We start from the raw sequence: 23,436 nt of genomic DNA, 5'->3' as shown, positions 1-23,436 counted from the left end.
AGCATACTATCATCCTACACATCACTATCTAAAATATTGTTTTCCCCTCATATTCTCAAGAGTAAGGAATACACAAAAAATAATTCCTTTCAGGGGTCAGAAACTGTTTTTAAATCCACTGTTTTCTCAAGCTTCACATCTCTAGTCCAGCTTCTGTGGAATCCAGATAATAATCTCCTCATTACCTTTATCTTCTAATGCAATAAAGATAAGGTTTATTTATGGTAGTAATTGGAACTACAGTAGTCCCCCCTTATAGGGGGAGAGAAAATACATTCCAAGACCCCCTCTGGATGGCTGAAACCTTAGATGGTATTAAACTGTTTTGACAATACATACCTATCTATGATAAAGTTTAATTTATAAATTAGGCACAGTAAGAGATTAACAACATGATAAAATAGAACAATTACAACAATATACTGTAATAAAAGTTATGTAAATAGTTTGAGGGCATTGTTAACTAAAATAAGGGTTGCTTGAATACAGGGAATGCTGCAATATCAGATAGTTGATCTAATAACTGAGCCGGCAGGCTACTAAGTGACTAAGGGAGCAGCATGTAAATGCTGGACAAAGATATGATTCACCTCTCGGGTGGGACAGAGCAGTAAGTCTGGAGAGTTCATCAGGCTACTCAGAATAGTACACAATTTAAAACTCATTGATTGTGTTTTTCTGGAATTTTCCATGTAATGTTTTCAGACTGCAGTTGATCACAGGTAACTGAAAGCACCCAAAGCGAAATCTCATTGAAGGGGGGGACTACTATGTACTAGGTACAGACGCTTCTAAAGACCTAATCATTGATAGTGATGGAGAGTATTTACTGTGGCATGTCTACTTGTGTTAACTGTTCAATCCTTTGCATTCTAGCTGGGCACCGAGAAGGCTCCTCCCGCCCCCCGACAACACCCCCCGCCCAAGGCGACCCTGTGCTCCTGGTCTGGAGCACAGTTCCTCCAGCTAAAGGCGGTTCCAGATTAACGCACATCTGGAAGTGCCCTGAAGGGGACGGGTCCAGGCGCTCTGTCTCCCGGTTTGCCTTTACTGCGGACCTGGACCCTCAGCGTTGTTAACAGATTGTTAGCAGGTTTGCCTTTTGGCTGCGTGGGCCTCAGAATACCATCGCCAGAGCGCCCTGCTCTCCGGCCTGTAGGTGGCATTCACGTCCTTCCACCAGGAAAATACATTGCGGGATTTAGGGGGCGCTGCCGGCCTTCTCCCCACCTCCAGCCCAGGGAAGGCTATACCGCGGATTTGCCCGCTACTTTCGGGACGGACCCTTAGCCCCCTTGCCCCGCCCACTTCGGAGAGGTCGATGCTCGGCGATTGGCGGCGTGGCGGGGGCGGGGCTCCGGGAGGTGGGCTGAGGGGGCCGGGCCGGGAGGGGACAAAAGCCGGGAAGAGGAAAAGCCTACCCCGCCTGCCGGTCTGTGGCTTTCTGCGGAGCTGGTGTCAGACGCTGAAACAGCTGGGAGCCAGCTGGGATTGCCAGCGTGTGCGCTTGTAAGTTTGAGCTTTTGAGTGGCTGTGGCTCCCCTGCCTCATCGTCGTTGTACCTTCCCCTGCAGGTAACCGCAGGCTGCGAGGGCGGCCCCGGCCGACCCCTGGCTTTTGGAAAGGATTTGCGTCCGCCAACGACTGGAATGGGAAAAAGAAAGAAAGCTTAGATCTTGGGTATGGAGGGAGGAACTTAGCGGCGAGTTCTGGTCGCAAGGAAGCGGGAAAAAATCCAGGTTATTGCACGTGGGAAAGGGAAATAGGGAGGAGGAGGGTGCTAGATGCCTGGATGTGTAGAAGGCCCGCTCTTGGGCACCAGAGGGTGATATTGGGCGGCGTGAGGTTGCAAACAGTGACAAATAGAAGCTCAGATCAGCATGCAGAAAGAAAAATCGAGCGGTGGGCAGTTGCAAGGACACGTGGAAGCCTAAGTCTTGGATTTAGAGGGAAGAAAACGGGCGGCAGTGGAGAGCTAAATGCAAAAAAAGGCAGAAGTCGAGGCCCTGGGCGTGTGCAGCGAACTCAGGCTGCAGGGACTGGGGGTGCGGCACGGTGGCTGCGTCCGCCTGGTGGGCGTGTAGGGGGCGGTGCTCCAGCTCTGAGGGGTGTCCGCTAGGCCACCAGATTGCAACAGGAGCGGGGTAGGAGGTGGGGGAGACACCACCACCTCTGCGGGGATTTCGAGTTCTAGAGGAGGCGTTTCCTGGCTGGCTCCCAGCGCCAGGGGTTTAAAGGTTCGGTACTAGAGAGGGAAGGGGCGGGCCTGGGAACCTGGAAGGAGGAATAGAGCCAGCTTCGGTTGCAACCTTCTTACACAAGTGCCACAAGGACGTATGCAGGCCAAGACCCTGCTGGTCACAGCCTCACCTAAGGACGTGCAAACCCCAAAACCAGGTAACGGAGGACGAACCGGGGACGCACCATCCAGTGTGTGCAGGCACAGATATTGGTTCCCCCCTAATCTTTAGTTGCAAGGTGCCTACGGACCTAAAACTGCCCTTTGCCCCTGTGGGTGCACTCAGCACTGTACTTTAAACGAGATAAACCCGGCTGTCTAAATCCTGACGTGAGCGAATTGTATGTTGTCTTTCTATTCCCTGTTTGTTTTGTTTTGTTTGTTTGTTTGTTAAGGACATAAACTAAACTCGGCTGAGCCTGCAAGATTAAGAGGATTTGGAGTGATTATAAGTTGACTCACTGTAAAGGTAAGAATTAGCAATTTCTCCCCTTCTGTATTTTCTTTGATATGACAATACTTCGTTTAATTGGTCTTAGAAGTAGGCGGAAGCACTGCAAGGGAATGAGTCAGGAATATTTCCAACAATAAATTACAACTGCTTCCTTGTTTCTCTCAGTCTAGTGTCTTCTCTGCAGGGGACGATTTTTTTTTCCCAGAATAATTTCTGGTTCATGAAAGCAGCTGAAGAAAAAAAAATGGATAAAAATTTGGAGTTGATGAAAACATTAAGTAGGGTAAGCGGTAGTTTTCTTAAACTACTCTGTAATAGTCCAGATTTATTTTCTGGAATTGCGCAAATGTGTCGGGAGATTGGAATTCGGCTGCTTTTATACTAAGTGAACTGGTCTGTTGGAAAAGGCCTTCGTTCTGAAGTTGGGGTTTTGGTGGAGATTGAAAATCTGAGGGGCAAGGGTAGAGAAGTGAAATAAGTGGAGCCTAAATTCAATCTCATGGAATTCAAATCTAAAAGAAATAAAATAATGTCCTACATTGTAGTAAGCCAGGGTCTACAATAAAGCTTCTCTTGTTTAACAGGTGGTAAAATTTTAGTTAAGTAATGTGAGAAAAACCTGAAATATTTCAGGTATGCATTATATAGAAAGATTACTGGACAAAATGTTCAACTGAAAAGGAATTTAAAATGCTATCAGTATTGAAATTTCAAGTATGGTGTGTGTGACCTTCTGTTAACCGTATTTGTCATCAAGGAAAAATAGCCAAGTCATAACTCTTGCATAATACTTTATACGGATATGGCCATGAAAATGTAATATTAAATCCAAGATGAGTTTACTGCCTCCTTTTTGTTTTGACTTGTTTTAAATACAAGGACAGATGTGACAGTGGGATCAGTGTGCCTGAATCATATACTTTAAGCTATACTGTAAATCATACTTGAGATTACAAATGGAATTTGTAATTCCCATTTACAAATGGGATCCACACCAGTTTATTCATCTTTTTTTATTGTAGTTGAGTTCCAGATGGTTCCCCAGTAGTGGTCTAGAGAACTTCCTAAACACTAATAAACAGGATTCTAGAATTGCAGATTTAGGAAGTGAAAATGAGCCTGGGGTGAGAAACACATCCTGGCTTGTCACAAGGAACTGCTGCTTACAGTCTACTGATCATTACATTTTTTTAATTTGTAGGCCAAATTACTTTAACTCCACTTTTCAAGAGGACTGTTTACAGGCCTCTTACCTCATAATTTTTTATGTCTGTTCTCCTGACTTTTCCAGTCCTCAGCTGTAACTTAAGGGGATAAAAGCAATTTGCAGTTGTGTTTGCAGGGGTTTGGGGAGGGAGTGCCCATTAGAGCATTAATGAAAGGGAACAAATATCTTTCGCAGACTCAGGGCTTCCTCAGCCTCTCAAGGAACACACATAGGACAAGAACATGGCCTTTCTTTAAGCCTCATAATTTCGGTTCCTCCAAAGGGAGCACCCCTGCCCTTTCTGGGAATCAGATGGATTTGTATTTGTATTTGCTACCCTCACATTCAGTTCCTCAAAATGACATCTCTTCCCAGAACCCTTCTGCTTCCCCGTTGCCACACACTGGCAGCTTACCTTTATCCATGAACAGCCAGAAGAAAAGGGCAGGAATGGGGTGGGATACTGGACATGCTTGGGTCCTGAGCAGTGGCATAGGAAATTCCTGTACAGATTTCTCTCATTGAGAAATCACTTTTCTATTTAGCGCGACATCCCCAGTATCCATTATTGTCTCCAGGAAAACAGTTCCACCAGGAATTCTTCATCTTTCACTTTCAGACTTAAAGTTCTTGAGGATGAGTCACAAATACTTGCTGAATCTCTTCAAGGGTAGTTATTTTAACCAAAAGAGCCTCTTCAAAGAGGGGACATATTAGCACTCAACATGTGCTCATCTCAAGGGCCCAGTAAAATGAGAAGTTGGATAGGAGTGTTCAAGTAAGCATGAGATTGTGGAAATAATTTTATAAGACAAACCAACAGTCAAGAATGATTACATTATTAAGGGCACGTTTACAGGGTCAGGCTCCCCTATGCTCCAGCCAGGTGGCCTTGGAAAAGCTATTTTTCTTTTATCAAACTTACATAGGAAAATAATTTCCATCTTTCAGGGCTGTTGTGAGGGTTTATTCAAACCACACACAAAGCGTGTAATACAATGCTTTATAGAGAGAACGTGCTCAACTCTACTGGTAAATGTAATGGTTATTACTAGGTTTTATGCGGTCGTGATATTATGAATTGTTCTGTTAATAGTTACTAAATTATATTTTGTTTTTATACTGCAATGACGTATGTTATCTTTTTTTTCTTTTTAAAGGTTTATTGAATTCAAAATGTCTCAAAAAATCCATGGCGGTTCTGTGGTAGAGATGCAAGGAGATGAAATGACGCGAATCATTTGGGAGTTGATTAAAGAAAAACTCATTTTTCCTTATGTGGAATTGGACCTGCACAGGTAAATCAATTATAGTCATGTACAGCTTAACGACAGGGAAACATTCTGAGACATGCATCCTTAGGCAATTTTGTTGTTGTGCAAACATCATAGAAGATACTTACACAAACCTAGATAGCCTACTACACAGCCTGTATAGCTCTGTAGGGAAGGAAAAATAATTTTCCCTCTACCCTTCTGGATTCTTGGCTGAGACATCCCTGTAATAAAAGACAGATGAACAGGAGGAAAACAAACGAAAGTTCAATAATATGTATACCTCCTGTATACATGGGAGCAACCCAGGAAAACTGAGTAACTCACCAAAGTGGCTGAAGCCACCACCTTAAAAACTATCTTCAACTGAAGACAAAAGATCCTGGGAATTGGGGGCATCAGTTATGGGAGTTTACCAGGTAAAGCACTGTAAATAAGGGTAAGGTGTTAGGTCTATTTAAGTCTTCCTCTTCTGTACTGGTAAATTTCTAGAGATCAAGTAATCCCCCTCTTCCTGGTACACCGGGGGAGAAGCCCTTACAAGTGGAGGTTTCCCTTTTAAATGTAAATACCTTTTACAAAGGGTAATTTCTACTTGGTTTTCAGAGCTTCTCCCATGTTTGCTGTTTCTTAAAATTATCCAGCCTAAAATAATCCTAATGCCAAAGAGGCATATTTTAGGTGACAAATTCTGTTCCCCTTCAGCTCCTACGCTACAAGCATCTACTGAATACCATAGGCAATTGTAGGACAATGGTTAAGGATTTATGTAATGGGTTGAGCTACAAGGGCTTAGAAGGTGATAGGAATTTTTCAGCTCCATTCTAATCTTATGTTGTATATGTGGTACGTGACTACAATACGTAGCAATCCACGTGATTTCAAGGTATAACTAGCTTTTTTACATAGATGTAGCTGTATCTTGTGAATAAAGCTCGTGGGGGAGAGTACCTAAATATATGCACGTGAACCTTCCATTTTAAATTTAGTCTTGTTAAAAAAACTGGACTTAACTGTTCAGAAGACAAGAAGTGTGTGATGGAAACATGATTTTCAGGTCTTTCCAAGCCTCTGTTTCCTTTCAAAGTTTTATTTGTAATAAATCGGTGGCCAAGAGTAGCACAGATGTTTGTGGAAGGGAAAATAATAGAGGTACATCCTCTGTTAAACAGTAAAGTAACCATAGTTAACAGTTTTGTCCTTTCAAGCTCTATTTTTCTATCCCTGTACTTAACTAGTCAATGGACCTTTTCCCCTTTTTATTTCTTGCCTTTTGCTCTTTTCATACAGTACAGAAAGAACCCTTGAAGTAATTTAATACAACCTTCACCTTTCAGTTGAAGTTCCCTTAAATCATTTGTGTCCTAAAGACTTGAGTCTTTGCCCTGTATTTAAGGACCTGTTATTTTGCTTGGGTGTAGATTTTTAAATTATTCTAAGCCTAAGCTGTTGATAATGTCTATAGTGCAACCATGAGAAGGAGCAAATAAATACCTACAGAGGTCAACCAAACGTGTGCATATAGGAAATAAAGCGTAAAAAAAACATCATCCAAGTGGGTTACCAAAGCATTTTATAAGCACTCCCCTGTTTCAGAACTTTACATGGCAATAGATGAATAGCCAGAGTTCTTGGCAGTAGAATAGTTGCAAAGATGCTTTCAGACGTAAGTAGTTTTAAAGGACAGTCTTTTAGGCTTAAAAGGAAAAGAATCACTAACTACAGACCAAAGAATTTTTGGAGGCTCAAACAAATTGTTTTTTTGTTTGTTTGTTTCCTTTTCTTTTCTTTTTTGAAAAACAAAACCAAGTTTATGTGTTCATTTCTTGCATGGGAAGTCCTCCTGATGTTATCTTTGGCCTGAGGCTCTTTGCCAATCCTTAACCACCACACAACTGCAACCAACCACTTCATGGGGCTTTCCCTCTGTAGATTTTACAGAGGCCGACCCAATCCCCTGGCTTCTTGTTGTCATCAACCTTAATTAGGTTAATTTGGTGTTCAGCATAGAGGGCCTCCACCAACTTGACATACAGATGTAGGTTCATCGCAGTTGAATGCAAGCACCCAAAGATGGGCTTGGCCTAAGGTTTTGGCAGCTTCGTGAATTCCACGTGCTATTTCCTCGTGGATGAGGGCGGTCTTCAGTGCCTCTTGTAAAGCAGTATTAACATCCATTACACCTCCAGCAGCAGTGCCTTCCTTGGACATGGCAATGGGTTACAGATGGACCTGAATCTTGAATGTAACCAAGCCTCTCTGCTTCCACGCTACTCTGTGGCGGCAGGGAAAGAGCTCAGACAAATTTTAAGTCGGTAATTTCAAAATTACTATTATATGACTGATTCTTTTTGAGGGAGGTGAAGCAATTCATTTGTTTTGTTTTCTGCAGGCTGGACAGTGGTCCAGCTATGTGTTCAGTCTTTCCTATTAGAAATGTTAAGAGTGCAAAAAATCCACTAATTTGCTGGGAGGTTCTTCTGATGACAGATGGTTCCTATGAACATGAAAACTGCTGACCACACTTCTTGTTTGAATTAGGAATAGACATTTGTAGATGCTCAGCATTTTCTATGCCAGAAGATAAGATAGCCAGTGGCTTTATTTCACTTATGTGAATTATTTAAGGTCAAAGCAGTCTGAAATTATTTTTATTTGGAAATAGATGGAGATTGCTACCTTTGCGTTTGCATCATGAGTTGGGATAGCTAAAGACAGGAAAATACTAAAACTGAAAAGATATCTAGAAGCTTCATGGTCCAACAAGTTTTGAAAGCTGAAAAACTTTTTTAAAAACTTGGAGAACAAAATAAATTCTCACATGACTGTTTTGTTTCCCTATTTTCAACAAACTATTTCATATTTTACATAAAGCTTTATAATCAGTGTCTATGCTCCGTCGAACAACCAACATTCTTTTCAGCTCTGAATAACTTGCAGTCTGGGCATTGGTATGTATTAAGCTAAAACTCTCTGGGGTATGTAAAACCGTCTGATTCCATTACTTAGTCAATAAACTAGAACTGCAGGCTTGTTTCCAGAACAGAGACTTGCCCACGAATTAGGGTAAGGTTCATCATATGACTACCGTGTTTCCCCCAAAATAAGACCTAACCGGACAATCAGCTCTAATGCTTCTTTTGGAGCAAAGAGTAATACAAGACCTAGTATTATATTATGTTGTATAAGACTTAGTCTTATAGTAAAATAAGACATGTTATATTATATTATCTAAGACTTAGTCTTGTAGTAATATAAGACCAGGTCTTGCATTAGTTTTTGCTCCAAAAGACTCATTAGAGCTGATTGTCCGGCTAGGTCTTACTTTCGAGGAAACATGGTAACTGGCATTTACCAAGGAGTCATTAGCATTTTGGGCACTGACTATCACATCTATAGCGCCCACTATTCTAATGACAAAATACCAAAAAAATTCTTTAAATCCTCTGACAGCTTTATTTTTAGAGCATAATATTTACTAAGGAAAAAATAAGGTGGTGCTTAAGCTTGCATTTTTATGCTAATTGTGTAGAAGGAAGTCCGCAAAAGGGTTGTTTCAGTGCTGTTACTGCCCCTATTTGGTGAAAGCAGGCAAAAGAGCAGAACAGGACGGTTTCCATTCAGTTCCTGCTAGACAGCTTCCCGCTGCCACACGAGGAGCTGTGACCTAGCAGTCCAGCCTCTCTTAATGCTTTTTCAGTTGTCAGCCATCTTTTGTGTCTAGGGTGCACTAATGCTGAAACTTGGGAGATTTATTAGGTTGGTGCAAAAGTAAGTGCAAAACCACAATTACTTTTGCACCAACCTAATATGTTTAGAGGCTTCACTTTCTGCAAGGCGAGCTCTGCATGCCATCACCATGCAGAGATAGAATGGTAGCACCCTCAATCTCCTGTCAGTTTATCTGGAATGTTCTACTTATGATTTTTCCCTCCCAGCTATGACTTAGGCATAGAGAATCGTGATGCCACCAATGACCAGGTCACCAAGGACGCTGCAGAAGCTATAAAGAAGTACAATGTTGGTATCAAGTGTGCTACCATCACCCCCGATGAGAAGAGGGTTGAGGAGTTCAAGTTGAAACAAATGTGGAAGTCGCCGAATGGCACCATCCGAAATATTCTGGGTGGTACTGTCTTCAGGGAAGCTATTATCTGCAAAAATATCCCCCGGCTTGTGAGCGGATGGGTAAAACCCATCATCATAGGTCGCCATGCTTATGGGGATCAAGTAAGTCATGTTGGCATAATTTGATTTTATATTCTTTTTTTCATGGCCGTTGGATGCCCATCAATTCTGATATATATGTGTTTTATTCTTATCTTTTGGTGTCTACTCCCATTTAACAAAGCGCACAATTGAGAAATGCATATATGTATATCTGTATATTTATGCACATTTAGATAAAAGTAAATGCAGGAAAACTTAGAGATAGGCACCCATCTCAACACAAATGATTTTTTTCAGACATGTTGTTTTCTTCATTTATCTTTTTATTAGGTTAAACATATGATACCGATATTTTTGAATAGATAATTTTCTGTGGTCCAACCAAATCAGTGGTTCTCAACCCTTGATATAAAAGGGTCCCTTTATAGGTTTTTGGTATTTGTTTTGTTTTGCTTTTTAAAAATAGTTCTTGTTTGTTTTAATTCCAATGCCTGAGACCCACTCTATACCAGCTGAATCCAAGTTCTGTGGGATTCAGGCATTTTAAAAGCTGTCCGGGTGATTCCAATGTGCAGACAGCACTAAGAACCACAAAAGATTATATTAAACATGACCATCTTATACACAAAAGGAAAAACTCACTCAGTAGTTGAAAGCAGTCTCTTTAAAGTATTTCTTCCCTGCTTGGAAAAGAAAGTATACTTTCTGTACTTCTGTACAAGTAGGCTGGCTGCCAAATTAAACACAAAAACTGCCAACTAAACAAAATCAAAATTTCATGTTGAAACCGAGGTTTCAGACTTTCGTACAAAGCAGTGTATGTCTGAAAAGATCCTTAAAAACAAGAGTCCCTAATTTGGAAATCCAGAGGTTTTGATGTAGCTATCTTTAAGAACAATCTGACCAGCGCAGACCACCATCTGTTTCTAGGGACAAGGTCAGCCGGTCAGTCCTTGAAGGATAGTTTTATTTAGTTCTAATCTGTAGCTCATACTGTCCCTTCATCCTGGCCAGTCCCTTTACATATTACCTCCCAGAGGCCCAGGAAAGGGATGTCAATGGGAGTAGTACAGACTCACTAATCTGGGGACACCACTCGAAGTTCTTATGAGGTCAGTGTTTTCATTTTTGTTCTTTTTCTTTTTTTTTGTTATTTCGTTATCAGACACTTGAAAGAATGGTCGTTCTAGTCATTAAAATCCAGATTGCAGATTCCAAACCTCAGGGTGAATCCCTGATCACTTAAATGTGCATAAACCTCTATAAAGCATCCGTGGTGCTTTGGTGCCTTGGTTTCTTTCTTCTGAGAAATGGGAATGAATTACCATCCATAGTAAAGTATTTCATATGTCAGAAATGTTCTGCATAGAATAGATATTGAACCTTTGTCATTATCTGACAGCTCTTTTATCAGCTGTCCTTAGTATTACTCTATACGAACAAATAGGTATGGCTGGTATCTGCTGGTACCTGACTCCGAAAGTATGTCTTTGTTAGGTCATGAGCATTCCAATACTCTCTTCTCTCCATATCAGTACTCAAAACACTGCCCTGTGCATGATGGCACCCAATAAATACTGAATTTTAATGTACACTACCACTAACTAGCTTTGGGGATCTCTGGACGTCTTCATCCCCATCTCCAAAATAAAATGAGGTTGAGCTACACTGCTCTATTTGTCTAGGTGTCTTCCAGCTCTATATTCTATGGTTCTTTTTTCCTTGTAATTCCTGTTAAAATGTTTGGTTGGTTTTTTTTTTCTTTATACCTCCCCTCACTCATACACAGTACAGAGCAACTGATTTTGTTGTTCCTGGTCCTGGAAAAGTAGAGATAACCTACACGCCAAGTGATGGATCCCCAAAAAAGACATATCTGGTACATAATTTTGAAGGTATGTAATTAAAGTCTATCGTGATTTTTTTTTTTTTTTTATGGAGGGCGCAGCTCACAGTGGCCCATGTGGGGATCAAACTGGCCACCTTGGTGTTATTAGCACCATGCTCTAACCAACTGAGCTAACCGACCACCCCAATGATCATTTTTTTTACAGATCATTTAAACAGCATTGTTTCTGGTGGTTTAAAGTTAGTTGTGTAGCTGCCTAAAAGTACCACTTGAATCCACATTTCTATGGAACCCAAAATCTAAAATAGTAATTGGCTTCTATGCCTGCTTGTGGCACGGATAAAGGCACAAAAGGAATTAGCCACTTAATTGGAAGTGCATATAGGCAAAGACAAGTAGATAATTAGGCATTTCTCTTAAAACACAAAGGGAAGGTTGGTGGGACTCTGTTGTGCATGAATTATATAAATTAAACGTTAATAATCCCAAATTACCTGTCATGTAGTCCTACCCTATGTATACAAAAATGGTTGTGTTACATATTTGCAGAAATTTTCTTCTTGCCCATCTGAGTATTCTGTGGAAGTGGAACATTTGTTTTTTGCCTATATTCTTGTTCACCATCCTGCTGCTTCAAAGGTTCATAATGGCAAATTCCACCTAAAAGTTGTTGACAAAACAGTACCCTCTTTCTCCACTATTGAAGCTATTAAAAGCACTCAATCAAAATCTCAAAAGTTAAAAAAAAACAAAAAAAATCTCAAAAGTTATTTAGCTTTTGTTTTCCTTCCGCTCTCATCAGCAGAATTTTAATGGAATCTAATTCTGCCAGTTTTAGCACCTTTCACAGTCTGAGCCCACATTGGCCCTGGACACTAGCATAGATTCAAGTTCTATCTTTCAGTAACAACAGAGTTCAACTAATAAGAGTTGTGAAACACCAGTGATTACATGTAGTATAATTATTTCTACTAATGACAGTATGAACTGTCAGTATCCTCTCGGGAATTAGGAGAATTTTCACTTTCTGGCTGAGAGTTAAGTGCACACTTAAGAGTTTGAAATACATGTTTGAAGTTTTAAAAGTATGAAAAGACAGTTTCAAAATCATTTGCCCTTTCTTGCGTATTTCTGGTTCATATCTGTAGCTTTCGGTATTTCAGTATCTTCAGGATCCTAAAGACCATGTTTTTCTCATTTCTCATTTTCCCTTTCAAAATAAGTTAGAATGTCCTTATGTAGAACTGACTTTCCTCCTGCTATGTGCCATAGGAACTTATGGAATATTCAAGTTGGAAACTTGGCTGGGACTTTTTGAAGCCTGAGCTCAGATATGGGAGCTAAGAATTGGGTGTTTTGGTGGTAGACTGATTTAAATTTCTTACAACTGTATCCCATTTACTTTTCTCCTTTTTTCTCCCATCTGTGTTCCCCTACAGAGAGAGGTGGTGTTGCCATGGGGATGTACAATCAAGATAAGTCAATTGAAGAATTTGCACACAGTTCTTTCCAGATGGCTCTGTCTAAGAGTTGGCCTTTGTATCTGAGCACCAAAAACACTATTCTGAAGAAATACGATGGACGTTTTAAAGACATCTTTCAGGACATATATGACAAGTAACTATAGTTCTTTTTTCCTTTTTCTTTTTTCTCAAGTAAGCTGACATATATAATATAGAATTGATCCTGGGACAAATGGAGTGAAAAGCAATCACTATCCCTTAAAGACAAGGGCAAAACTTGATGTAACAGGAGTGAAACAAAATCAGTCTAAGTTGCTTTTCGGAGGTAAATGTGTTCTCAAAGAAGGGTCCCACATTTATTTTTTTTCAGAGCCAGAATTGTTTTAATGTTTGAATAAAGGTATCCTGTTAGTGATAGGAAGTTACGATTTTTCAGGTATATGTGTTTCTGAGTTGGGCCCGTTTTCTTTCTTTCTGAAGCCCATTGTTAGGATTTAAAACTCTGTTTTGCTGTAGTCACTTGAACTGAAGTCTACATTTATAACAACTTCAGATTCAACAACATGTGAGAATATGTTAAACTTTAAGATGGTATAACTCCCTTTCAGGTGCAAGTGTTCAGGCCACGACACAGAGTTTAGTTGTCTTTCATGAGACATTTTAATTCCTCTTCCCACTACCCATCTATACCAAGCCTAGAAGCTGTCCTAGTTTGCTAAATTATATCCAGGCGTAGAATTGTCTTTTTCCCCTCAGTACATTCTTAAAGTAAGCTGAATCTTAAGAATCTGATCCATAGTGTATTAAAAATTGTAAAAGTAGTGCTTGGAACACTACTGTTTGCCTTAATTCTCACATCTCTGCAAAGAAGGTGAAATCGCCCTTGTAGATGGGGACATTGAGCCTTCACAGCTAGAAAAAGATTGGGCAGTGATTTGAGCCCATGTCTTTCAGATTCCCAAGTTTGTATTGCTTTTGCAAAAAAGTGCTGCTTTCAGCCCCACCCCTCTAACCCTTTAGAGAAGCAGATGGTATCCTTAAAACCGATTTCCTCCTTTTTTTTATTCTTTTCTCTGCTGGTTCTTAGGCAGTACAAGTCAAAGTTTGAAGCCCAGAACATATGGTATGAGCATAGGCTCATTGACGACATGGTGGCCCAAGCTATGAAATCAGAAGGAGGCTTCATCTGGGCCTGTAAGAACTATGATGGTGATGTACAGTCGGACTCCGTGGCCCAAGGTAAGGAGTTGAAGGACCCAGCAGAGATGGAGCTCGGCCTGTGGCAGGTCGGTCATGCCACAGTAGTTCTCCGGGTTATAACGGAAGGGGGCTTCTGCAGCCCTTTTTTGTAAACGTCAGGAACGGTTAGCGCTGCAAGGCATCTAGGTCCATCTCCTGAACTAACAGATGAAATGAAGCTCGACTGGGGAAGCAGCTACTCACAGACGCACAGGAAAGTTACTCAGTGGGTTGAGACTCTTGGCTCTAGACTTAGATTTGTGAACACAGTTTTCTCTCTCAGCCTTTTCCTCCACTTGAAGGTTCAGTGCCGCCAGCAGGCAGCCCAAGTGCATAATCTGAAAATCACTCCTTTTTCCTGCCTTTATTTTTCCTCTGATGAGAATGTGAAAAAGGAGGTAACTCGGGTAAGGAAGAGGCAAAGTGAGAGGCCTGGGCTGTCTAATAACCAGGGCGGCTCTCTCTAAGAGGTCATCCATCTGACAATGGGTACCACTCATGCCTAGGGTTTCCCGGCGGCAATTTTTCTGGGCGGGAATTCCCTCCTGTCCTCAGGAATTTTTTCCACTTTCCCATTCCCAAATCCCGAGATATAAACTGTTTTTTGTTCTCCACCATGAATCGTTTCCACAAAGTGATGGCCGGTACTACCAACCACCTGGGTTCAAGGAGCCAATTTTCCCCGATTTCCTGACCAAATTTTTTCGGGATTCGGAAACCAAAAAGTGAAAAAGAATTCCCGAGAACGGGTAGGAATTCCCGCCCGGAAACCCTACTCATGCCCTTTCTGCCATCCCTGGAGGCTATTCTGGTGCCTTATGAAACACAGGTATTCACTGCTTATCTTTAAGTACAAAGGAGTTGAGCAAAGAAGCCCAGGGCTATTGACAGAAATTCAGAAACCAGAAGCTTCATGTCTGGAGTAATCAACAGAAACTCTCCCTGATTTCCTCAACACTGAGTTACTCTTCCATTTTGGTTACCCATGGCAGCTGCGTCAACTTGAAACTCCACTGATGAATGTTTGTGTTAACTTTAATCATGTTTGCTTTTCCCCAGGAAGTACTGCTTTTTCTTTCTCTTATGGAAAGTTAAGCATCTCCTATCAGCTTGAAAATCAGTAGCTCAACTGGTTAAAGATAATGTTTATGTCAGATAAATGAGTTGCACAACTCTGTAAATCCTCGCAATACAGTGGAGGAAGGAGTGTTGCCTGCTGGTGACTCCATGTGGATGAGGGGAACTTCCTTATAATCAGAGTTCTTAGAAAGGGACCCCAGTCATTCCACTGTTTCTAAATGTCCTCATGGCAACAAGAAGAGAGTATGTGGAGGGATATTTCAGATGTAAATGTCCAGTTATCGAGGCACAGAGGACTTCAAAATAGGAGTTCTGAGGTGCAGGGTCCAATAGCACACTGATAAGATACCTGGAATCTAGGCGGTCTGGGCAGAGCCTGTACAGAAATGTGACCTCCTGGCAGCTGAGCAGATTAAAGGCAGCAGAGCTGTCCTTACAGTATTCTTCTTTCTCTAGAGGCAGGAACTGCTTTGGACTCACACCAAACACTGCATTTATTTCTTCTGTTTTGACAGTGGTACCAACTAGTGTTTCGTAATATTAATAGACAGACAAATGCACCATAGAGATGGTCTTACACTTGTGTTAAAGCCTCAGACCGATTCAATCATACGAAGGGAACTAGAAACCCCATGGAGAAATTTCTAACTATATTCGAAGATGTGTTTAAAAATATGTGTACTGCTTATTTACTTACTCTCAGACATAAAAAACAAAAAACAAAAGTAGCAGCCTATTATAAATTTGCATGAACTCCAGAGGTGCTGTTGGGAACAGCAAAAACGGAGAAAAGGATTCTTTGAATACAAATGTAAAAGAGGGAATAAAAGAAGAAAAAAATCAATTGTACAGACTTAAAAGTTGTAATGCGGTTCTCTAACTAGGAAACTGGTACAGACTAGAATTGTTAAAGAGAGCAGGGCAAGTGGGATGTTCTTGGATCCATCCCATCCTGTCTTTCACCTGCTTTTTCTTACCTGTCCTAATGAGTCTGTGAGCAGCTTGACGGCAGGTGACAACCCATTCATTTTTACTTTCCCAGAACAGTAAAGCATCTGCACATAACAGTAACAATAGTGTATTGAGCTCTTCTTCTCTAACAGATACTATGCTAAGAAATATGAATATACTTTACATATTTATTTGTGAATAGATGTATATTTGTCTAATTCTCACAACAACCTGATTTAGTAGGTGTTTCTATTACTCCCATTTTATAGGTAAGAAAACTGAGCCACCATAGCTAGGAAGTCACAGAATTAGGGTAGAATGCAGGCACTCGGACCCTGAGCCCTCCATCGTGGAGCAGATGCCTCTCACATGGAAAGTGACGGCAGAGTGCAGCCTTTCCAGACTCTGGCTCTGAGATCTGAAAGGAGGGATCCCGCTTTCTGAATGGCAGTATTATCAATGAGTGCACATGCTCATGTTTATTTTGTTTACCAAGACCTGTGAAGTTGAAGTCTTTTGCTTTCATCTCTGAGCGACCTGATGCTCTTTGTGCAGTGGAAGCTGATATGTCATGGTCTATCACTTGTAGGTTATGGCTCTCTTGGCATGATGACCAGTGTGCTGATTTGTCCAGATGGGAAGACAGTAGAAGCAGAGGCTGCCCATGGGACTGTAACCCGTCACTACCGCATGTACCAGAAGGGACAGGAGACGTCCACCAATCCCATTGGTAAGATAGTGTTTGCTGCTTTCTACACTGATTTCCAACCAGAGAGTGAAGATCTCCAAAGGGACTCAGACATATTCCTTTGGCTATCCAAAAGTTTATGGGTAAAATTAACACCAAATGGCTGATTTATTCTAAGAAAAGTTGTTTGAACATGCTTCTTAAAATATACATAATATATGTTTTTCCGTGTGGTGGGAGAATGCATATTACAGAAGAGAATGTTATCACCAAGCATTGTCCGTTTTCCTCTGGTGCAGTGAGAGGTCACATATGGCTAAGAATCTCAAACCCACATGGATAGATCCTTCTAACCAGGTTTCAAGGACAGCACGTTAAAAAGAGATTACCACCTGAGAAGAGAAGGGGAGACCAGTATAAACAAGGGGAAAAATCTCTATTTGGTAAAATATTTCCAACTCCCCTAAAACTTAGAGTGCATGTGGATAGTATGTACTGAAGTCAGTCACCTAAAAAAAAGCAAACCTGCTTTTGGGAACTGAAACATTTGGGAATATCTGTAGCTGGTATGATTGACATGTGTTTTTTTCTTTCTCTTTTAGCTTCCATTTTTGCCTGGACCAGAGGGTTAGCCCACAGAGCAAAGCTTGATAACAATAAAGAGCTCGGCTTCTTTGCAAAGGCTTTGGAGGACGTCTGTGTTGAGACCATTGAGGCTGGCTTCATGACCAAAGACTTGGCTGCTTGTATTAAAGGTTTACCCAAGTAAGTATAAGATACCGTGAGTTCTGTGGTCAAGTTACCACTTGTCCTCACAGCGCTCGAAACATCAGTGCTTTTTGGAAGTATAGGAAGTGTTATTCATCATCTAGTTCAGGGGCCAGCAGACGCGATCTATGAATTACCAGATAATAAACATTTCAGACTTTGTGGAATATACAGCCCTTTTGAAACTAGGCAACTGTTGAACTTTGTCTCTGTAGCATGAAAACTGTCATACGGGTAGATGATCCAGAAACTAATGGATGTGGCAGCATTCCAGTCAAAGTATGTACAAAACTAGACTGCAGCCTGGATTGGGTCCATGGGCCAAGCTGTACTTTGCTGATCCCTGATCTAGTTGATAGTCATTGGGTGACAAGATTCCATTTAATTTAACAAGAAAATTACAGACAGAAACAAAGGAACCCCCAAGGTTATGGTATTCCATTCCAATTTTCTTCAATTTGCAGATAAAAGTAAGCAACACAAGTATTAGATTCCCAGTTGTCACAGTCCCTTCCTTAAGTTGTAACCAGCAGTCAGAGATATTCCAGGGTCCAGGTATTGCCCAGGATTTTTCTGAGAACCTGGTCCCAAATGGAATAACTGCTAATCAAACTCCACCCTCAAAGTCAGGGTTGGTTACTACCGTGTTTTCCTGAAAATAAGATCTAGCCGGACCATCAGCTCTAATGCATCTTTTGTAGCAAAAATTAATATAAGACCCAGTCTTATATTTATATTATATTATATTACATTATATTATATTATATTTATTATATTATATTATATTATATCCGGTCTTATATTATATAAGACCCGGTCTTATATAATATATTAAGACCTAACTGATGGTCCAGCTAGGTCTTCTTTTCGGGGAAACACAGTATGACTCTCACCTCCAGAAGCACCACTAAAGTTTAACATTAATCCCATGTCCCAGCTATGTGTCTTCAAAAATCTCAGGGTCAGTTTACCCCAGTAATGGGAATATACTCAATCACTACATTTTTCTTTCCTTAATTTCCCACAAGAATTACAGCATCTGAGATGTTTTTATCAATATGGTACACTGCAACCTATTTGAATTATGTTATAAGCAGGATTGTTAGCCAGTTCCTTGTCCTTTGGGTTTTGTTTGTTTGTTTAAGACACTGATAGACATAAGATGATTAAAACTTTATTTAAGGACATGACAATTTGTGGGGATATGGGTTAAAAGCATGGTTTTACACTGAATAGGTTTTGTTATTTTTTTAAGAAGGAGGAACATAAAGTGGGATAGTTTTAGTCTCCCAAGCATTAGTCTGAACTAAAGCTTTGTGAGAGTTTCACCCTCCAAACTACATGGCCAGGAATCTACTGCGAATGTGTGTGTGGCTGGGCTTCCACTGCAGGCCACCTGGGTCAGCCCCTTAAACTTCGAGCACAGTCTTCACCCATACATTTGTAGCTTGTTCACATTAATCAGTTGTCTTCTAGAAATAAATAGAACGCTACTTTATGTAGCATTTCTAGAACTTTTCCTCTGTCTACTTGTTAACAGATCAGAAACAAACTAAATTGCCTTTTTTTCTTTTTCCTCCTCTTACCAGTGTGCAACGTTCTGACTACTTGAATACGTTTGAGTTCATGGACAAACTCGGAGAAAACTTGAAGATAAAACTAGCTCAGGCCAAACTTTAAGGTCATTCCGCAGCCTAGAAGGACAAGTGATTTTTGGTAACTAGGGCCACCGGTTTACACTTTTCTCTATAACACTCAAGGATAAGGGCAAAATCCATTTTGTAATTTGTTTTGAAGTCAGAGTTTATCTTTTCTATAAGTTTACAGCCTTTTTCTTGTACATACAGTTATGCCACCTTCGTGAATGTGGCTGGGGACTTTTTAAATTTTTATTTTATTTTCTAATAGTAGCTTAGGAATTACTTTAGTGCTGATTCGTACTTACTGTCACTTTTTCTCATGTTCCGATCAACATAAATGACCAAAATGAAGAATGCTTGAAAGGGTAAACTAAGCCACGGTATTGGTCCCTAAAATTGCGTAAAGTAGAAATTCACTCCCTTCCCCACTTTCCATGGCCTGGGGCTCTGAGTGGTTTTGGTGTAACACGTGTCCCATTGTGTGAGGTAAAGCTGTACCTTAAACTTGCATGTGAATTGGAATGAAGAGTATGGTTGTAACCAAAACGTGTTGAAGACACAGCAGTCACTTTTGTAAAGATCTCTTAATTGAATGTTTCGAAAATGCTAAAGATTTTGGAGGCCACAAACAGTTTGGAATCCAGGATAAATACTCCCTGGGGGTTTCTCCCCTGTATTTGTCCCCTTCTCCTGGCCTTGTGTGGCCTAAAGATTATGCTACCCTGAACAGTATATTTCATCCAAGTGCAATAACACAAGCTGCACCTTTTGCGGACTTCTGCTGGCCTATTTTATTTCCTTTATATAACGTGACTTTTCAGAAGTTGGTTTTGAACACTATCCTAGCCTGTTCTTCATTGAAACTATTACTTTTAATTAAAATTAAGTGCTAATGACAAATCTGAGTATTTATTTACCAAGTGCACTTTAGTGGCCCGGCGCCATGCTAGGTCCTAGCCACAGGAATTTGATTTTGAACCGTCTCTGCCCTCAAGGAGTTGACTGTGGGGAAAATGGATAAGTAAACAGAAAGATAAGGATCCTACAGTGAAAGGAAAAGCAGGTCAAAGAAAGAGAACAAAAGGGGTAACCACAGACTATTAAGGCATGAGTCTGTGCACATGTAAGGAGTTTAGGGATTATCATGTAAATTAATAGGGAGCTATTGAAGGCTTAAGATGGGAGGGGCGTGATCATAATTTCATTTTAAAACATTGCACTCTGGGCAGCTTTTATGAAGAATGAATAGGAGTGGAAGGAGGGAGTGCGGGAGTGGTGGGCACAATGAGGAAGGAAGACCATGAGGCTCTTGTAGTATTTCGGTTGGGAAATGACAGATCTGAACTGAACTCACAGTGGCCCTGAGAATGGAGAGAATGGGGTAGATCCTGAGCAATGAAAGTTGAATGGATGGGGATTGGTGGGTCCCAGGAGATGTCAGGATTGAGGGAAAGTAACCAGTCAGAGGTTTCCCAAGTGTCTAACTCACACCTGGAGAAAGGCTGGTCCACATCCCAGCATTAGCAATGTACTATGGGGAAGGAAATTGAGGCATTGAGAGGATCTCTGATGAAGCTTACATAATACATCAGTGGCTGTTTTGGCCTCGAGCCCAGGAATCCTTATAGCTGAGCTAAGTTTCTTTCTACTATACCTGCACGTTTTCGGGTTTGGATGGAAGAAGAAAGCATCACATGGAACAGAATGATGGCATTGGATTGGATGATCTTAAGTAGGTCCTTCAGCTCTCACAAATGTCCTGGGAGTTGATCAGATGAGTTTTTGTGGCCGCAAAGCCTTGCGCCAATATCAGATTTAACATTTGTCCAAGAACCAGTTCATGTTCTAAAACAATCAGCAAATGAATAGATGCTGACCAATGCATCTCAAAACTAATGGATTATTTTGTAACAGCATAAGGATCAGAACTGTTGACCCGGAAAATGACTGCTCCTTAGCATAATATTGAATCCAGGGGCAGAGAAGACGAGAGTTCTAGACTTTGAAATTCTCTAAATTGCAAGTACTGTTTCTTAAGTGGAATTTTTAACTGAAAATATTTAAATTTTAATCTTAGCAATTACAATCACAGCTCCTCTGTATTCTTGCCTGATACATACAATCCTAAGATACTCCTGACAAGTGATTTCCCATATTCCATTTGAATATTTATATAACAAAAATTTCCTCCAACTTAAGGATCTTGTCTCTTCCTGTTAAAGAGAGGATTAAAAACTAATATAAACATATTAAGGAATACTTTGACTATTTATATAAATACTGACAAAAAGGTACTTTTATCACCTGTCTGCTATTAAAGGTTTTATTTCATAGTCCCTATTTTTAATATTAGGGAAAGTATACCATCCCATTTGCTCATTCCCCTGGAACAAGAAACTTGAACAACTCTGAATTTGGATGGTATCTCAGAGGTGAATTTTGCAAATGCTGTAGTATATTTTGTAACTTTTAATTTTGATGTTTTAAGCTTACAGAAAAAGTATTAAGACTAGTATGAGGGTCTAGCTGTTACGTTCCTTTGTACACCTGAAACTAATTTAAAAAAAATAAATTTTAAAAAAAAGAATAGTATGAGGAAATCCCATAATCTTTTATCCATTTTTAACTTTTGCACCATTTGTTAATATCATATTCTCTCTGTCTTCCTCTCCATCTACACACACAGGTTTTTGTTTTTCTTTTCCTGAACCATTTTAGAGTAATTTGAAGACATTGTGCCCCTTTACCTCTAAATAATCCAGTGTATATTTCCTAAGAAGAACAAGCACATTCCCTTACACAACGACAATGCAATTATCAAAATGAGGAAATTAACTGATACAATATAATATAGTCCCTATTCAAATTACAACTGCTTCAGTCATTCTTACAGCTTCTTCTCCAAGATTCAATCCAGGATCGTATATTGCATTTAGTTGTCATATCTCTGAAGTCTTCTTTTGTCTGAAATAATTCCTAAGTCTTTGTCTTTCTTGACTTTGACATTTTTGAAGAATACAGGCTAATTATTTTGTCCCTCGATTTGGGTTTGTCTGATGTTTCCTTGCAATGAGATTCAAGTTTTGCATTTTTTATTTTTGGCAGAAATACTACTAACGTGATTTGGTATGCTTCTCGATGTGTAATAGTGGGGAAAGGAGGAAAGGATATGAAGGTGGATTGTCCTGATATTGGTGAAGTTAGCTTTGCTCATTTGGTTATGGTGGTAGCCTCATTGCTTTCTACTGTGAATTTACTATTTTCCCTTTTGTAAACATAAGTAGCATGTAGGGAGATGCTATTTAAGTATACTGCTCTTCATCAAAATTCACCCATAACTGAAACATGCATTGGTGATTTTATAATTATCATACCTTCTATAGTTACATATATTATAAATATATTATATATTTATATTCTGTAAAGAACAACTTTCTCCCCATTTATTGATTCATTCATGTCAGTATGGATTCATGGATTCTTGCTGTATTCAATGGATTATACTCTAACACTGTAATGTATTTTGATGCTCAAATTGCCTCACATTTGGCCAGTGGGATTCCATCAAGTTGGGTCCTGTCAGCATTGTAATATATTTTACAAGCAGTTAATTGGGTAAAGAAAAATACTATCTTGTATATTAAGTCACCCAGTATCACGGTTTACTTTTCTTAACTGAGACTTCCTCTGAGAAGGGCCTTTACATGCAACCTTTCTTTTCTACCAATAGAATGTATTGGTCCTTTCCAAGTCAGACCCCCCTCGCCCCCCCCCAGTGGCTCAGCAGAAAGTGTTGGAAGACTACCATTTCCAAGGTGCATCTCCAGAGACTGGAGAGGTATTTAACAATTTAATGCAGGCAGTAAGGGACAGATCTGAGTTAGAAGCAAATGAAAGTACTAGAGTGCTAGGGTCACTAGTTACTGATCCTTTGGAGAAATAAGTATGGCTGTTTATAGTTTTGTGTGACTTCCTGTATCCATTTTATTTTACCATAAAAAGGTTAAAAAATATATTAGGAAACCTGTTTTGAATCCCTTGGGCTAATTGCATAGGACCACATTCTTCTGGATCACATCCAAGGACTTTCTCTCCAGTGTTGGCTTACGCTCCTGCCAAAGCCTTTTGGTTTGCCTTTAATAGAGGGACACAACGCCACTCAGCTTGTCTTTAACTTTTTAAAATATACACTAGAAAGTGTCTCTAAAATGCCCTGCCCCTATAATTTCACCTGAATTGTATACTGAGAAGTAGGAGTAAAGATGCTTAAGGGCCATTTGTGGCATTTTGGACCTTGCATTTTTTTATTTTTGGCAGAAATACTACAAAAGTGATTTGGTATGCTTCTCAGTATGTAATAGTGGGGAAAGGAGGAAAGGATTGATGAATCCATGACATGTTCTTATTAGGACTA

The 23,436-nt window shown here is 40.2% G+C and overlaps 1 protein-coding gene and 1 pseudogene across 14 annotated transcripts; one reads left to right on the top strand and one right to left on the bottom strand.

The window, feature by feature from the left end:
* Nucleotides 1–1,380: 1,380 nt before the first annotated feature.
* Nucleotides 1,381–21,582, top strand: IDH1 (isocitrate dehydrogenase (NADP(+)) 1). Of its 13 annotated transcripts, none has more exons than XM_081052587.1 (11): nt 1,391–1,509; nt 2,635–2,708; nt 2,859–2,976; nt 5,061–5,198; nt 9,113–9,404; nt 11,134–11,239; nt 12,633–12,810; nt 13,744–13,895; nt 16,516–16,656; nt 17,217–17,379; nt 18,972–21,582. In XM_081052587.1, exons 4-11 carry the CDS (start codon nt 5,077–5,079, stop codon nt 19,060–19,062), a joined length of 1,245 nt encoding a protein of 414 aa, XP_080908713.1. In that variant the 5' UTR covers nt 1,391–1,509; nt 2,635–2,708; nt 2,859–2,976; nt 5,061–5,076; the 3' UTR covers nt 19,063–21,582. The 13 variants fall into 13 exon arrangements, with proteins under 13 accessions (XP_080908706.1, XP_080908713.1, XP_080908717.1 ...); XM_081052591.1 differs by lacking the exon at nt 2,859–2,976 and adding an exon at nt 4,852–4,932 and having other exon boundaries at nt 1,403–1,509; XM_081052589.1 differs by having other exon boundaries at nt 1,422–1,574.
* On the bottom strand, nt 6,994–7,385 carry LOC308499331 (small ribosomal subunit protein eS12-like; annotated as a pseudogene). Its single transcript has one exon. The product of its transcript is annotated as a small ribosomal subunit protein eS12-like (transcript).
* Nucleotides 21,583–23,436: the final 1,854 nt, after the last annotated feature.

The sequence above is a fragment of the Rhinolophus hipposideros genome, assembly GCF_964194185.1.
Source record: "Rhinolophus hipposideros genome assembly, chromosome: 6".
NCBI classification, from domain to species: Eukaryota; Metazoa; Chordata; class Mammalia; order Chiroptera; family Rhinolophidae; genus Rhinolophus; species Rhinolophus hipposideros.
This window is presented reverse-complemented; position numbering and strand designations above follow the sequence as displayed.

Bases quoted from the DNA above. Each gene is read 5' to 3' on its own strand.
- IDH1 (XM_081052580.1), top strand. From the start codon at position 5,077: ATGTCTCAAAAAATCCATGGCGGTTCTGTGGTAGAGATGCAAGGAGAT. The intron at 5,199-9,112 runs GTAAATCAATTA...TTTCCCTCCCAG, and splicing joins GTGGAATTGGACCTGCACAG to CTATGACTTAGGCATAGAGA. The intron at 17,380-18,971 runs GTAAGTATAAGA...TCCTCTTACCAG, and splicing joins TGTATTAAAGGTTTACCCAA to TGTGCAACGTTCTGACTACT.